General features: G+C 40.5%; 1 protein-coding gene across 4 annotated transcripts in view; it reads right to left on the bottom strand.

The window, feature by feature from the left end:
• Window positions 1-14,170, bottom strand: part of kcnn1a (potassium intermediate/small conductance calcium-activated channel, subfamily N, member 1a) — a 53,024-nt gene that overhangs the window by 25,699 nt on the left and 13,155 nt on the right. For 3 of the 4 annotated variants that reach the window (XM_029525528.1, XM_029525529.1, XM_029525530.1), the window contains one exon: window positions 117-587. In XM_029525528.1, the coding sequence (XP_029381388.1) occupies window positions 117-503 (387 nt within the window). In that variant the 5' untranslated portion in view covers window positions 504-587. Of the gene's footprint in view, window positions 1-116; window positions 588-11,990; window positions 12,107-14,170 lie in introns of those variants that run through there. The other variant, XM_029525527.1, reaches the window with a different exon arrangement.

Consider the following 14,170-nt stretch of genomic DNA (forward strand, 5'->3'; position numbering starts at 1 on the left):
CAGTGTCTGTACTAATAATCGCTCTTCATAAATCTGACAGCTGCCAACCCCACACAACTCAAAAACGAACAATGGCAATGACAACACACAAAGCTCCACTCACATTCACAGCCTACCTTAGTGTAAACCCCCCATGACAGTTCCGTCTCTGTCACCATGACGACGATCCCAAACATCCCGAAAATGAGTGCGTAGTCACTGAGCCGCTTCCGCTTTTCAAATAACGCCCTCCGGTGGCCAAGCTTGTAGCCAATGTCCCTGTTCTTCTTCTGCGGCGCCCTGCCTCCACCGCGCCCGCTGCCCTCCCTGACCAAGCTCTCGTTGGATGCCTTGCTGGGGTCTTCGCCGCCGTTGCCCTTGGACACCACCACCTCCAGGCCGGAGCTGTGCAGCGTCTGCAAGGGCTGCGTCTCCGAGTCTAGCTCCGCAAGGTTGCGGCGCGAGGACGCCAGGCTGCCCACTAGTGGTCTCACCACTCCACCATTGTACTTGCAGGTGTTCATGGCTATCTGAGGGAGTCGGCCGCTGCTCTCGGAGAGGGAGGGCTTGGATCCAGCATGGCTCAGCTTCTTCTGCTCGGTGGTGGCCTGCGAACGGGGAAGATAGAAGTAAATGCGACACCATCACAACAAAAAACAGGTGTCTGAAAACTGACAGGTGGCTGAAGAGAAACACACACAGGTGGACTTTAAATAGCGCATTGATGTGGGAGTTATATCTCTGTAGAGGGCAAAGAGAGGGGAGGATCTTGCAAAACACTTTTGGTTATGAAAGCAGACAGATTTAGTTCTCAGCAGGACATTTGGCCAACATACAGTATGAATCAAAAATATCGACAACTCTTGCCTAAACGTCCCAAACCCCGCATTCTCCTCAACAGCTTGTTGTGAGAGCTGGTAACAGAGAAGTGAAGAGGTTAAGTGAAGCGAAGGGTTAAGAATTATTTATACCTGTGTCAGTAAATAAAAATAATATCAAAATATTATAGTCACAGTTGTACAGTTACAACGGCAACTGCCAAGAAGTCACCCTGTGTTGTTATTTCATGTGAGCAAAGTTTTCCTTCAAGAAAGCTCTATCAAAACTAGATGGGTCAAACACGAATAAATAATACATGGACTTTGATGTATAAATAAAACCATATATCCAATAGTGGATCCAACAAAGTGCAGAAAATTGAATCTTTGCGTTGCACAAATTTAGATATGAATGATTAATGTTCGGTATGTCCCTGTTTCCTGTCAGAGAAACGCTCTTACCCAGTAGAGATGAGCCACAATCTTCCCAAACAAGAGCAGAAACGAGGAAAATATGGAGTCTCTCAACTCAGGCATGTCACTGAGACTAAATGTGAGATCCCAACTATTTTAGGAAGAAAAGCAAATGGGAACTGTATACTGTACGTGCATCTTTTTTAGAGTAAGGGCTGATTTAGGGCTGATGTTGGAGGAGACGTCTTGGCAATAGTATGGTCAGTGAATGAACTGTGCATTCTAAATATAATTTCCAATTTTGAATAATATGGGAGAGAATACATGAAACTGCACAATCGTTTTTCAGCCTGATGTCATGGCATTCTGCTCTCCTTGGCAGACAGGGGACAGTTTCTGACCCTGTTAGATGGATCTTCTATCCATGCAGAGGCCGTAGAGCAGTCGCCTCAGAGGCACCTATCAGCCTGTCTATCCACTGCCTTCCCAAGACTCAGTTAGATTATCATAATGGCTTATGAAAACTTCACATGGAACAGTGCTTTTTCCGAAACAAGTTGGGGGCCTGTGATAGCGCCATTGGCCCTTTTTATTCGCCTTGACAAAGCACGCCTAATGCCTTTAAATGTGCTGATGGGAATAAAGAAGGGCGGCCCTAATGGAAATTTACTAACTCCAGTCTTGTGATGCTATCGTCTTGCGCACACTGTGGCTCCATGAGAACAGGACTAAAGGTTAAGGATTAGTGCAGCCCTTAGTGTTTCTAATCCCCTTTTCTGTATTAAATTGCTTTTTAATCTGTGCCATTAGGACACTTTTGAAGACTGCAGTGAGTGAACTTTTGGTTTGAATGATGGGAAATACTATAGAAAAAGATATTAATATCCCAATTGTGGTCAAGATGATGTTCTTTGTAGGAGGGTAAAAATAGAACAGTGCTGAATATTTACATTTTAGTCGCAGTTCAGCAAATTAAAATAATAGCACCCTTCCAACTCAATAAGAAAGAAAACAAATGTAACTATGAGAATAAGTCACTTCATATTTCACTCTAAAATACAGCTTTTCTTAGCAGCAAGAAAAAACAGAAATATCACAAGCCTAACTCAGTATTAAAAAAAAAAAAAAAAATCAACTTAAGCACTCGTGCACAGGCAGAAAAACATATTATTGCAAAGTGTAGAAATATTGTTCAATTGAAGTCAAGTGCGTTGTTTATTTTTATAGGCTACTTTGATACATTTTGGTAAATGTTTTTGAAGTCTTTTCCGGTGCTTTCTTCCTGCATCAAGATTCACACTGGAACTGCTGTCAGCAGCGCTGACTGTAACAACATGATGTCATTCATTCTCAAAAGAGAAAATCCTCCTTTTGTGTAGGAAGTAAATAACTGTGATGTATTTTTAGCCTCAGTCAAACTTTCAGAGTGGTTCTGAGATGCTTGATATGCAAATATGGATCCTGAACTATAATATCTGGGAAACAATCCAACAGCTCCCTCAAACAAAGGTTGTGAATATTTATTAAAAAAAAAAACATTGGTTATATTATCTTTGCATTTATAGGAGTGTATTTTTTACTGTTGTTTTCTTGTCACACACAGTCACCAGATGCCGTTTGGGGTGCAGTACACTGCTCAAAGACCAGACTACCAACATTAGGCAAAGGCAAAGCGTAACAGGGACGACCACCTGACATAAAAACATACATTGTATGAGTTCTAACTGGACATTTGTCCAGTTTGTAATCAAACAAAGAGGCCAGAATGTTTGTAACCAGTGGCTGAAAAAGGCATACAATGTAGAACCCAAATGTGGTTTCCAATCACTAATTACATGGTGATAAATCAGCATAATATAGCCATGTTGTGACAAAGGACAAAGTATGAGCCGGAGATGTAAAAGGAGAACACACTGGGAAGTGTTCCTCCAATAAGGTAAATGAATAGGACTGATGAGGAAACTGTGGGTGAGCTGAGCTGTTGTTACAGCTCAGCTTTAGTTACCTGTTTATGGTGATCATTCGTCACTGAACCAGGTCACGACTGACCCAAATATGAGCAAATGTTCCATCAGTCAGTTTGTGTGGATGCACCTTTTGGCATTTCAACACATTAACGAAGGATTCGGTGGATTATCTAATAACAACAACAACAACAACAACAACAAAAAAAACAACTGTCAGAATACGGAAGGACAAACACCTTTTTCCTCCGTAAGAATGAGGACTCCTCACATCCTGATCCAAACCTGAAGCCACTCAGTCACTTCTATATTCTCACCGATTTAGTCAGCCACGCTCCCCTCTCTTTTCCCATTTCTCCTCCAACCTGACTCAACAGTGCAAGGGCACAGCAGACCAGCATTGCCCTTGTTGTCCTGTGATGCCCCTGCAGAGTAGACACAGGAAGGTTGCCCAACCAGTCAACCAACAGCTCACTTTCATTCCAAATGGTACGCTGCATCGTGACTCTATGAAATGGAGCCCCATAATCAAATTGAAAAAGCCCCAGTGCAGAACAGTTTAAATGAAGGCAACTTACTGTCTCACTCTTCTTTTTCTCTTTCTGTCTTTCTCTGCAGTCAGCCCAAATCTAATAGAAAATCCTCATTCTTCAGTCTTGTATGGGGCCACTGTGCTGCAGTTGTGAGGGCTTATAAATCCTAAAAATGGAATTGTGCCTTATAAACCAAATGCGTTCAATTCTGTGTGTCTGTTTGTGAGTTTGAGCATGTGGATGCCCGTCTGTTTAATAATGTGGTGTGTGTGGTGTGTGGTGTGTAGGTGGGTGGGACGTTGTGTGCATATGTGTGATAGTTGAACAAGCTGAGCCTCAGCCAGGCATTGGATTAGGTTGGACACTGATGCAGACAGTGTACAACAACAAAACAAGCGCAAGGAGGAATTGCTCTAGAGGATCCACGTGTATGTGTAAAATCTGAGAACGGTGGACAGATGCTGACAAGGCTGACAAAAAAGGAAGATCACAAGAGAGGAAAAAAGAAGAGGCAAAAGCAGCAAAATAAGGCAGAGATCTAAAAATTGAGGGAACACAAACAATAGAAGGGGTGAAAAAGAAAGCGACAAATGAAAGAAGAGGGAAGAAAGCTCCCTGTGGGTGTCTCTGCCAGCCCCGGGAATGATTGAGAGCTGCAGGCTATACTTTCCAGTTTGTCCCTGCACCCTAGACACTGTCACATTTCTCTGACAAGCTGGCAGGCATCAGGGCTCCTCCGTCCGTCCCTGACCAGCATGTGGATCATTACCCAGCAATTGTAAAGACAGAGGAAAACCAGAGGCTGTAGCCCCACACTAATAGAGGAAAATCCCCATCTGCACACTGCGATGATGGAAATAAATTGTGTGCCTTTAATGAAGAATCTTGTAATAGAATCAACTATTCAGAAATGCATACCATAATCCTACCAATTGCTTTTTTATGTCATCTTTATCAAAATACGATTTGTTCTCAAAAGCAGAAAGTGTGAGCGTCCAGTTTTATTAAGGGTATATTTATAAGGATATGTTCATTTACAATAGATTCGTGAGATATTATATTATGACTTAAAGCACTTTTACCCATGCAGTTCACAGTAGTATTTATATAAATTTATGTAACTAACCATCTCGCTCATTTAAATTTATAAATCGGACAGACATGATACAAATACCATCCATTATTGTCAAAATGTCTTACTTTCGAATTAATGATTACATGCATGGTCACGGATGGTTTTCAAAAGTTTGTGTGAATGCTTGCGATCTAGAGTAAATGAATCATCTGTAATGTAAGACATCTGTTTGTAACCTTCCCAGTAAAACTTTGGAGATCACCACTATCAGCTACCATTTAGTGAGAACGAGTAGTTGCAAGTGGAAGATCTGTGCTGTGTTATCAGTGGCCCCAATTAAATCCCTATGTTAAAAAAGAGAATAAAAAGAGTGATATCTACACATAACAAATTGTGGGCACATTATATATGTATAAAAATCAAGTTCAACACTACAATCGCCTCAGGGATGCTACAACCTTTACTGAAGCAAAGAACTAGCCTAGAGAAAATATGGGACAATGGAATTAACTGACAGAATAAAAAAGAGGAGATTCTCTTACTGTTAAGATTAGTGCTGGCGCCACTGAAAGATCGCATTCACTTATACTATGAATCATCTGAAACATGTTGTGTCCATAATTAGTTTGGCTTTAGTGCATTCACACAGCAGCAAAAATATACAACAATAAACAGAGATTTAAAAAACAGGCATACTGTTATGTGGAAATGAGATTAAAACAAGATTATAAAAAAGATTCTTTTCAAAATAAGGAAATAATAATATAAAAATATAAAAATGCAGTGTTGTCTTTACAACAGCAATCACGGATGTTAAGTCTCAAACACAAAAATGTGCTGATGCAGAAATTCAGTTTATGAATCATTGCCTGAACTTTCACTCGCTACACAAGCATTGTGGAAAATGATGGCAATTTGGTAAAAGAGACAATTATTTGTTTATTCTTTCATTCCGCAGTTAGCGATTTATAAGAAAAAAAAGCAGCCAAAAACAAAACAAGCCCTCTGTGGAGAAAAGGACACAGGTACATGCCTGTGGGAATGTGTTATTGTTACGACTAATAACATACTGTGTTCAAGCGAGACACATTGCTATTATAATTAGGACCCAACAAGGTTACTCCATGTGTGCTACTGTGAGTGTGTGTCGTATAAACTAGGTCCTGGGGAGATTGGGGTTAGAACGGAAGGGGGAGTTACTTTCCCTGTGGGACACCCCTGTCTCATTAGAAACAATTTTAATTTTCAGCAAATTAAAAGAGGGGGTTGTTAGAAACTTGATTTGTAGATCAGGGCCATAAAGGATGAGCCAATGCTGGTAAGATGGTTAACAAACTAAACCTTGACCTTGGTGATGTGTGAATCAGCCATTTCTAGTGTGTACAATACATAATAGTGTGATCAAAATGTATCATGTTAAACACATTTAAATAGACATGAAAAAGGCAGGTGTAAGGTGCAGGTTTTTCTTATCTCTTCCCTATCAATGTAATAAAGTGGCCGTTGTATCCACTGATATACTGCCAACAGAAGCTGCTTGCTTGTTATATGTTGTTGCCATAAAGTCTGCTTGGACAGTCAACAGTGCCTCCTGTTTTTCTTCCATCGGGTTGTCAGACTTCAGACCCATAAATAAAAACAACAACAACTGTGGTCTTGTTATGTAATATGATTTTTTGTTACATGTATTTTTACACAGTAAGACAAGATGAGAAAATGAGTATTCTTAATATCTGCACAACAAAAATTGGAGTATGTCTTTAATTGGTTGGAGAACGGAAGAAAGCAGAACTTGAAAATGTACAAGGATTATGGAAAATAATCACCTGTTCAATATCAATGTCAACTGAAAAATTCAGATGCGATATTCACAGTGTTGATGTTGATGCATGAATGCCTCCATAAAACCTTATCCTCTAGGTTTGACATTGTACATGGAAATGGTACAAGAAGAGCATTCCAATGTTGCACTAATCAACTCTCTAAAGCATCCTCTTTATTTTAGCTAATCAACAGTATTGCCCTATTCGCCTCCATAACTCCCATTACGGCTGATTGCTTGAATGATGCCAGATTTGTGCTGATAAACCCCTTGTGAAGAGGCAGACCCACTACTTGACATATTCCCACACAAACTCAAACTTCAGAGAGGAGGTTCAGGCAAGACATCTTCTCTCGTGCACCTCTGACATGCATTTAGCCGAGGACATTCTTTTAGAGCAGTGTGTCTCAGAGAGCAGAAGCTCAAGAACAAACAAAAGAATTCTGTACATACAGTAGATTGTGGGCTCTTACAAGATATGTTGAAAATGTCACGCTAAGTGTGACTACAGTTTAAAGAGTTTCAGGCATATTGGTTGTAACCCAAAACAAATGGTTTTACCTAAAAGGATGGCAAGCTATGGGTAAATTTAACTCATTTAAAAAGACATATATGACTAATGTTAGAGAAGTATATCCCCAGTCATCTCCCATTACTCCTCTCCCTGCGGCTTGTCCAGAGTAAAAACGTTGCACTATATTCTGCAATAGAAAAATAATAGATGGCACGATTGGGGGAGATATTTACTGTGTCGTTCAATGTGCTGAAAACAGAAATCATGACACATTGTCAAGTGACTAGTACAGTAATAGAATAGCAGTGCATGTGAATGACTACATTACTACCGTATGTAATATAACACAATAGTAGTGTAGTGTTTGTGTGACAAATGATAATGGTGTGTGTAAAAGACAGTTTATGTTGCATTATATGTTTCAGGACAAAAACCTATAAAAACGTTCATATAAAGTGTGATTGCAGTGGCTAGTGTAGATTAACGTCACATACTGTCCATTATCAGTTATTATGCTATATATTTTACAGTAGTGTCTGGGATGAGTATACTTATGTCTTTGAAAATAATGTGTGACTGCACACGTAAAGAGGGTACAGTAGTGTGTGGACAGGAAAGTACAGCGTAACAATATGTAATATTACGAGCCTGTACAGAACAAATATGAATTATGACCTAAATGGCCTCTCATACTTGTGTCATTTTTATCACCCATGAAAAGACCAATAATGCATGTGGCCAAAGATATACGATGCACACAAACACACTCAGAACATTTCGCACACACACACACACGCAACCACCAAAGCTTGAAATATAGTTTAGTCCATGGGACTCTGAAGACTAAACCATCTTCATTAGGTGACTGCTCCCCTGGCGGCTATTTGACATCCCAGCAGGACCACAGCGGCCATATATCCGTCACAAAGATTATCACCCTTAAGTGCTCCATAACCCACGCCACAATGCCACAGTCTTAACCTGCAATCAAGTCTGCATCCACTACTGGGAGAACAACAACGTCAATGTATAAATGCCACCACCTGACAACTTATATTTTCATTGCTAGGTGATTGTAAGTCATTTGAAAACGAGCCCTTGGTAAATTTAGGCCGAGGCAGTTTCTGTCTATTCCCAAGGCAAAAACATCAATAAAGGAGAGAGACGCCAGGACAACCTATAGCACAGGACAGATCGATCAGCCAACAAACTCAGTAAAGATTGACTGGAGAGTTGCCTGGAAACATCCTGCTTGAGATTTATGACGAGGGTAGGACACAAGCCAGCGGGAGAAACTGGAATACAAGACAGAGAGAAAAAGAGAGGCGGGGAAGCAGAGGAATTTTCATTCTGATTTCACCGATGTCTTCAGGAGAATATATAATTATATTAAGATATTGGTTTGCACTTGTGGGGACTTTCTTGTGGTAAAGAAACTAAAGAAACACTTGGACTTTTAATCTGAAAACCTTTCAGTTGCATTCCTTGTATTGTGTCTTTCATGTTTACAGGACCTACCTGTTAAAAAAAAGGAGGTGAAATCTCGTGAGTCAGCAGTATGCCTTTGACATTCCAAAGGGAAAATGACTGAAACAGTAACAAGATGAAATCAGAAGATACCAGGTTTCATTGCTCCTCCACTCCAACAGAGAGCTCTTACGTCCCTTATGTCACCGGCTCCAGGGTGCTCTTACTGGTGCAGCCGTCTTCTGTGGACTTGAGCTATTTGAATATTCTTATCTGGCTCTGAACCCCCTTCTTTTCTCTGGTCAAGTGAAACAGTGGCCAGTTGTAAAAGAAGTGCATTTATATTCACCCGCAGAGGCTTCTTGAAAAAAATAAAAAATAAAAAAAATAAAGTAACACACACACTGTATTTTTACTGCACTGCAGCTTGTTTTCAAGTAAGTGAACCTTAACCAGGCCACACACTGTACTGTAACTGGCCAAATATCTGACTTTAATACTAGTTTATTACAACTTATATGATAAAAGTTCTGGGCATTGTACAGCCTCCAGCTAGTTTCCTCTGTGATCTTTCTTTCTTTTTCTTTTTTTTTTTGGTTATGAAATTAAGGGCAGCAGTTTTCTAATGCCTCGAGGGCCCTTTAATGTAAATTGATTCTATTAAAAAAGAGGGAGAGCAAGAGAGAGAAAATAGATGGCTAGGAGCAAATGAATGATGATTGAAAATGGACCCTCAAAGAAAGAGGAGAGAACGAGGTGGAAGGCAGCTTTGTTGGTGAAAGGGTTAAAGAGAAAATAGCAGTGACAAAAGGGGAAGTGCAGGCCAGTGGCCCATTAATGGGTTAACAGTCCGAGGGAGGCTGATAATGGATGCTGGCTGGCACAGCTGTATAGGAACTACAACACAGAGAGCCAAACGCCATAGAAACCAAGAACATAAACCAGAGAAAAAGACAAGGAGATGGTCTCAGCAAGGAAAACAGGGCACTCCTCTTTTTTCGTGTCAGTGTGTCAGCATTGTGTGAACACTTGTGAACTAAATCGAAAGAATAAAAGTAGCGCTCATACACTGTGATAAAAACCTTTGCTTTCATCCACTCGCTTCTCAAAACAGTGCTGAATAAAACGTGCACTCTCATTAATACGTACGACACAGTTTGCCCTCTTTGTAAACATGACTGCCGATGCATAATTAAGCACAGAGACCAGATGCTGTGGCTCAAAAGCAGGAAATTGTTGGAGATGAAAACTCTGCAGTGACACAATGTGGGACTCCTGAAGAGGAGGCTCTTAAACCAGACGACAAGCTGTCATAGAGTAAATGTGGCCATCACCTTCTGTAGGCAAGACTGCAGCTTCTCCATGATAATGATATGCCGATGCTCTGCTCCCAGTTACTGTGTGTTTGCACATAAGAAATAACAGATCATGTGAATGTGCACAGACACACAAAACGAATATGGCAGCACATACACATAAATACCAGAAAAATACCCCATGGAGCAGATGTTTTTGTGCATCTTACAACGCCTCCAGTCAATCTCAGAAGACCAGCAATTGTGTTATCCATGAAAACTGTTTCATATTCTCCAGCTAGGTGATTTGAGGTAACGGGGGAGGGGACTAAGAACGCTGAAAGAAAACAGCTTCATTGAACTCGTTTTCGGTTCCGATATGTTAAGCATGTGTTGGAAAAGAGCCACTATGACTGGTAGCATAATTGCTCACAGACTAATTTGCATGTATTAGACACACAACCTGTATAGTAGACATACATGTACAAAGGCCCCCAGATTAGAGGCTGGCTAATGACTCAGAGGGCATTTTTGTTGCTACGAAAGTGTAAAAAAAAATAAATAAGTAAACCCTCAGATTTTCTATAAACAGCTGAAGACAGAGTAGATTTGACAAGAGGTAGATTTAACTAGACTTCCTATTCTTCACTAAATATTTGCCAGTGGACAGAAGAGCCTTTGATTGAGTTTTACAGGGGAATGGTGTATCATGCACTGTAAATGAAGCAGTGCTGCAGCTCAGGGGATCAAAAGACAAACTCTGACCTGAGGGGATAAAGACCTGATGAGAAAGGGGGGGTATCCAACGAGAGAGCACAGGCAGAGCCGGGTATCGAATACACACACATTTATTGACATGCAGCAGTGGCACAAGCACAAACACACACACACACACACACACACACTTTTACACAAAGCAAACACTAGCAGTATGAAATTTCGCAATGGCAGGAGCAGCTCTCCAAACTTACATTTTCAAGGGCAGGCTGCGAGCGAAGCATCAGCCGACTGTGTGAGCAAAGCATGATGAAATCACAACTCTCTCACATCTTGTTAATGCACTCTGCTCTCCCACCCAACACTGTGTTTAACAAACATTCGGAAACAGCCAGCAGGAATTTTGCAATGACTCAATGGGCTTACGCACTGACAGGGTAGGAAGCTAGAGAGGCACGCATATTCTCACTCATACAGTATGAAGCCGTCACTGTATATCTGAATCTCTTTCTAATGAATGGCAAATATCTGCTTAGAGCTGCATTACTCATACTCTCATCTCTTTGTGTTGCGATCATGCCCTTATGCAGGAACAGCCTCAGATCAATAACTTAATTAGCCATAAGGCATATGCATTGTGGTGATGTATTATATGTCTGACATCGCTTGGCGAGAACCTCGCAGGGATTACCATATAAATGAACTGTGGTCATTTATTAAGCTAAGAGCTGTGATGGGGGCTACAGAATAATGATAATAATAATATATAAAAAAAATATCAAACCTCCAACACACATTAGAGAAAGGAGACATCGTCAGAGGTTCAGCAGTCAAGTTAAACATTTTATCGACTGCTGGCAGAGCAAAAACATCTGCCATGCTGTGACTGTATCTGTGGAGTAAGTAACCACTGAGAAACCCCCCCCCCAGCCCGGAGCACGCTTTCTTTACACTCTTTGTGTTCAACTGGACTGCAAGTAATTCAATACACTTCTCCTTGTGCAGGCTCACTCAAATGAATCGCAAAGCGAATATTAAGTGGAGTCGTACACCACTTACAATAACATCACTGTTTGGGTGGGCTGCCCTACACTGTGTGTGTGTGTGTGTGCACGTGTGTGTGTTAAACACACGGGTAAAATAAATGTTAAATCCAAACGATAATCTTGTTCTGCACATGATTCTTTGACCAAACTCAATACCCCCGAGAGAGACAGATACACAATAGCAGGCTGATCTCTCCATAGCAACACACACGGTAACACAAATCTATTTCAGAGCAGCAGCGCAACCGTGCGCTTTAACACAGCAGATAACAAAAAAAAAAAAAAAGAAAAGAAAAATAAGGAAAACAGCAATCAATTTTTCTAAGAGCCTCATGTTCATACTTACTGCCTGTGTTTCCAGCTGCAGCCAAATCTAACAGGCTCCCAGCTCCGCAGCCTGCGGCCAGCCCTCTTCATACAATTGTGCGTGTTATCAGAGATCTGCAGCAGCGCCGCTCCTCCGTCATATGCAGAGGTTGTGAACTAGGATCTGCCCCTTGTCTGACATTTAATTGTTCAGCGGGGTGTGTGTTTGCTTTCAAGGTGTTGGCTGCCCTTCACGGACTCAAAAGCACAAGGCGGTGGAAACACGGGCGCCTAATGAGGGGAAAACAAACGGAGTCCCTGTACCAACAGCGCAGAGATGACCGATAGAGAGAGTTTACATCAACATAATGTTTCTCCTGGCATGGGCCTGTCTCCTAAATCATAACGCAGTAAGCAGATCTGTCGGCATCAATTGTTCCAGCTCCAGCATCCAGTGTTACCTCAGAGCCAACACAAACACACAGCTACTTTTTAAAGAGTCAGCAGCCCAATTACTGAAAGGGGTGGGGGAGCAGAAAGTATTCTCAAGTACTCTGGTTCTTTTCACTTAGAACAAATAGTCTCTGTCTTAATTAAAGGCAAACACCGAACACTTGAATGGGAAAACAGGATGATATTATTATATTATACAAATATTCCAAACTGTTTGGAAAAAGGCAGAAGATCTGTTTGATTGGCCCATTGCTGAAGCTACTGTTCCTTTTCCTGGAGGGACAAATTTCAGTCACAATCTATTCTTCAAAGCTTTTAAACATAACCAGCACTAAACATCCTACAGACAGCATCAAAGAGACACTAAGTTGGTTGCAAGTGCCACTTTGATATATACTGTGTTGACCTTTACTAGATCATATAGGGTGATTATACGCGTGTTGGACTGCACTTTGGCAGGAGCAGCACAAAAGGCTTTTCTGTAATAGCTTTCCTCCTTTTTCGAGCCATCCATTCTGCAATGACACATACAACCTTATGTTCTCCAGGAAGGTAGGCTGGCACTTGTCTGACACACACACACACAGTTAGAGCTGCAGGAGAGCAGCTTAGAGGCCCAGTGCACCCAGCAAACATGGGATGTGGCAGCAGGAGGAAGCCGTGGAACCAGGCTGTGAATATTTTTCTTATTGCTTTTAAGCCTCAATCTGATTGATTCCATTTGAATTGGCAACAAAATACTTGGTTGTTGTTATAACTATCAAATACTTGCCATAAAGCACACACTTTTTGAATGACCAAAAACCCATTAATCATTGAAAACCAAGCAAAATACCAAACCCAACGCTAACACTAACCCAATTGCAGCTTCTCAATTGAAATGGTTAATTTCTTTGTCTTGTATGATGAGACAGAAAAATTGATGGGAGAGAGATATTTAAAAAAAAAAATCTATTTAGCTTAGTGAAATTATTAAAGACATTTTTACATTTCTGACATTTTTAAAGATAATGATTAATACATTGATCAAAAATAATCAATCATAATTCTTTTAATTATCTGAAGACTTTCATCATCAACTATCCTGATAATTGTTCCGAATCTGCTCTGTAATTCTATATAATTAAAATGTTTAATTTTCTGGTTTTGAATAGTTGGATTAATCAAATGATCCATCTCAAAATGTTGACTTGACCCTACTTACAAAAATTATTCAAAAGCAATATAATCTTCAAATTGATTAATTGAATAATCTTTATTTGTCTGACAAATCAACATATTCATAAATAATAATTGAACTGTTTATTGTAGTTTTTATCTTGTGGAATAATTCACCAGTTTTGGGTTTCCACAAACAAGCGACAAAAGTCACATTAACATAATTCTAAAAAATATGAAGTCATAAATGTGAAAATTAAAGCACTTCCTATTTCTGGGACATCTCTTGTGTTTCCAAGTATTTCACTCACCCTCATTGGATCCTTTTTAGTTCATTCCTTGGACTGAATGAAATCTGACAAACATAGGTGGCCAATCATAGCTTGTTTTTTTTGGGTGGGGGGGGGGGACAACGTCTGTGTATCCTTAAAACTCTGCCTTGTCAAACCTGAGCAAATCCACCAGTGTTTATGTACTACAGTGACCTTGCAGGGGATATCACCAAAGCAGTAAGTGGCAGACATTATAGTACTTACACAGCCTATCACAATAGAAGCAGCAATGCACCTTTCAAAGCACAGTGTTATTGAGGCAGGACACAATATCGTA

The sequence above is a fragment of the Echeneis naucrates genome, chromosome 17, assembly GCF_900963305.1.
Source record: "Echeneis naucrates chromosome 17, fEcheNa1.1, whole genome shotgun sequence".
NCBI lineage: Eukaryota > Metazoa > Chordata > Actinopteri > Carangiformes > Echeneidae > Echeneis > Echeneis naucrates.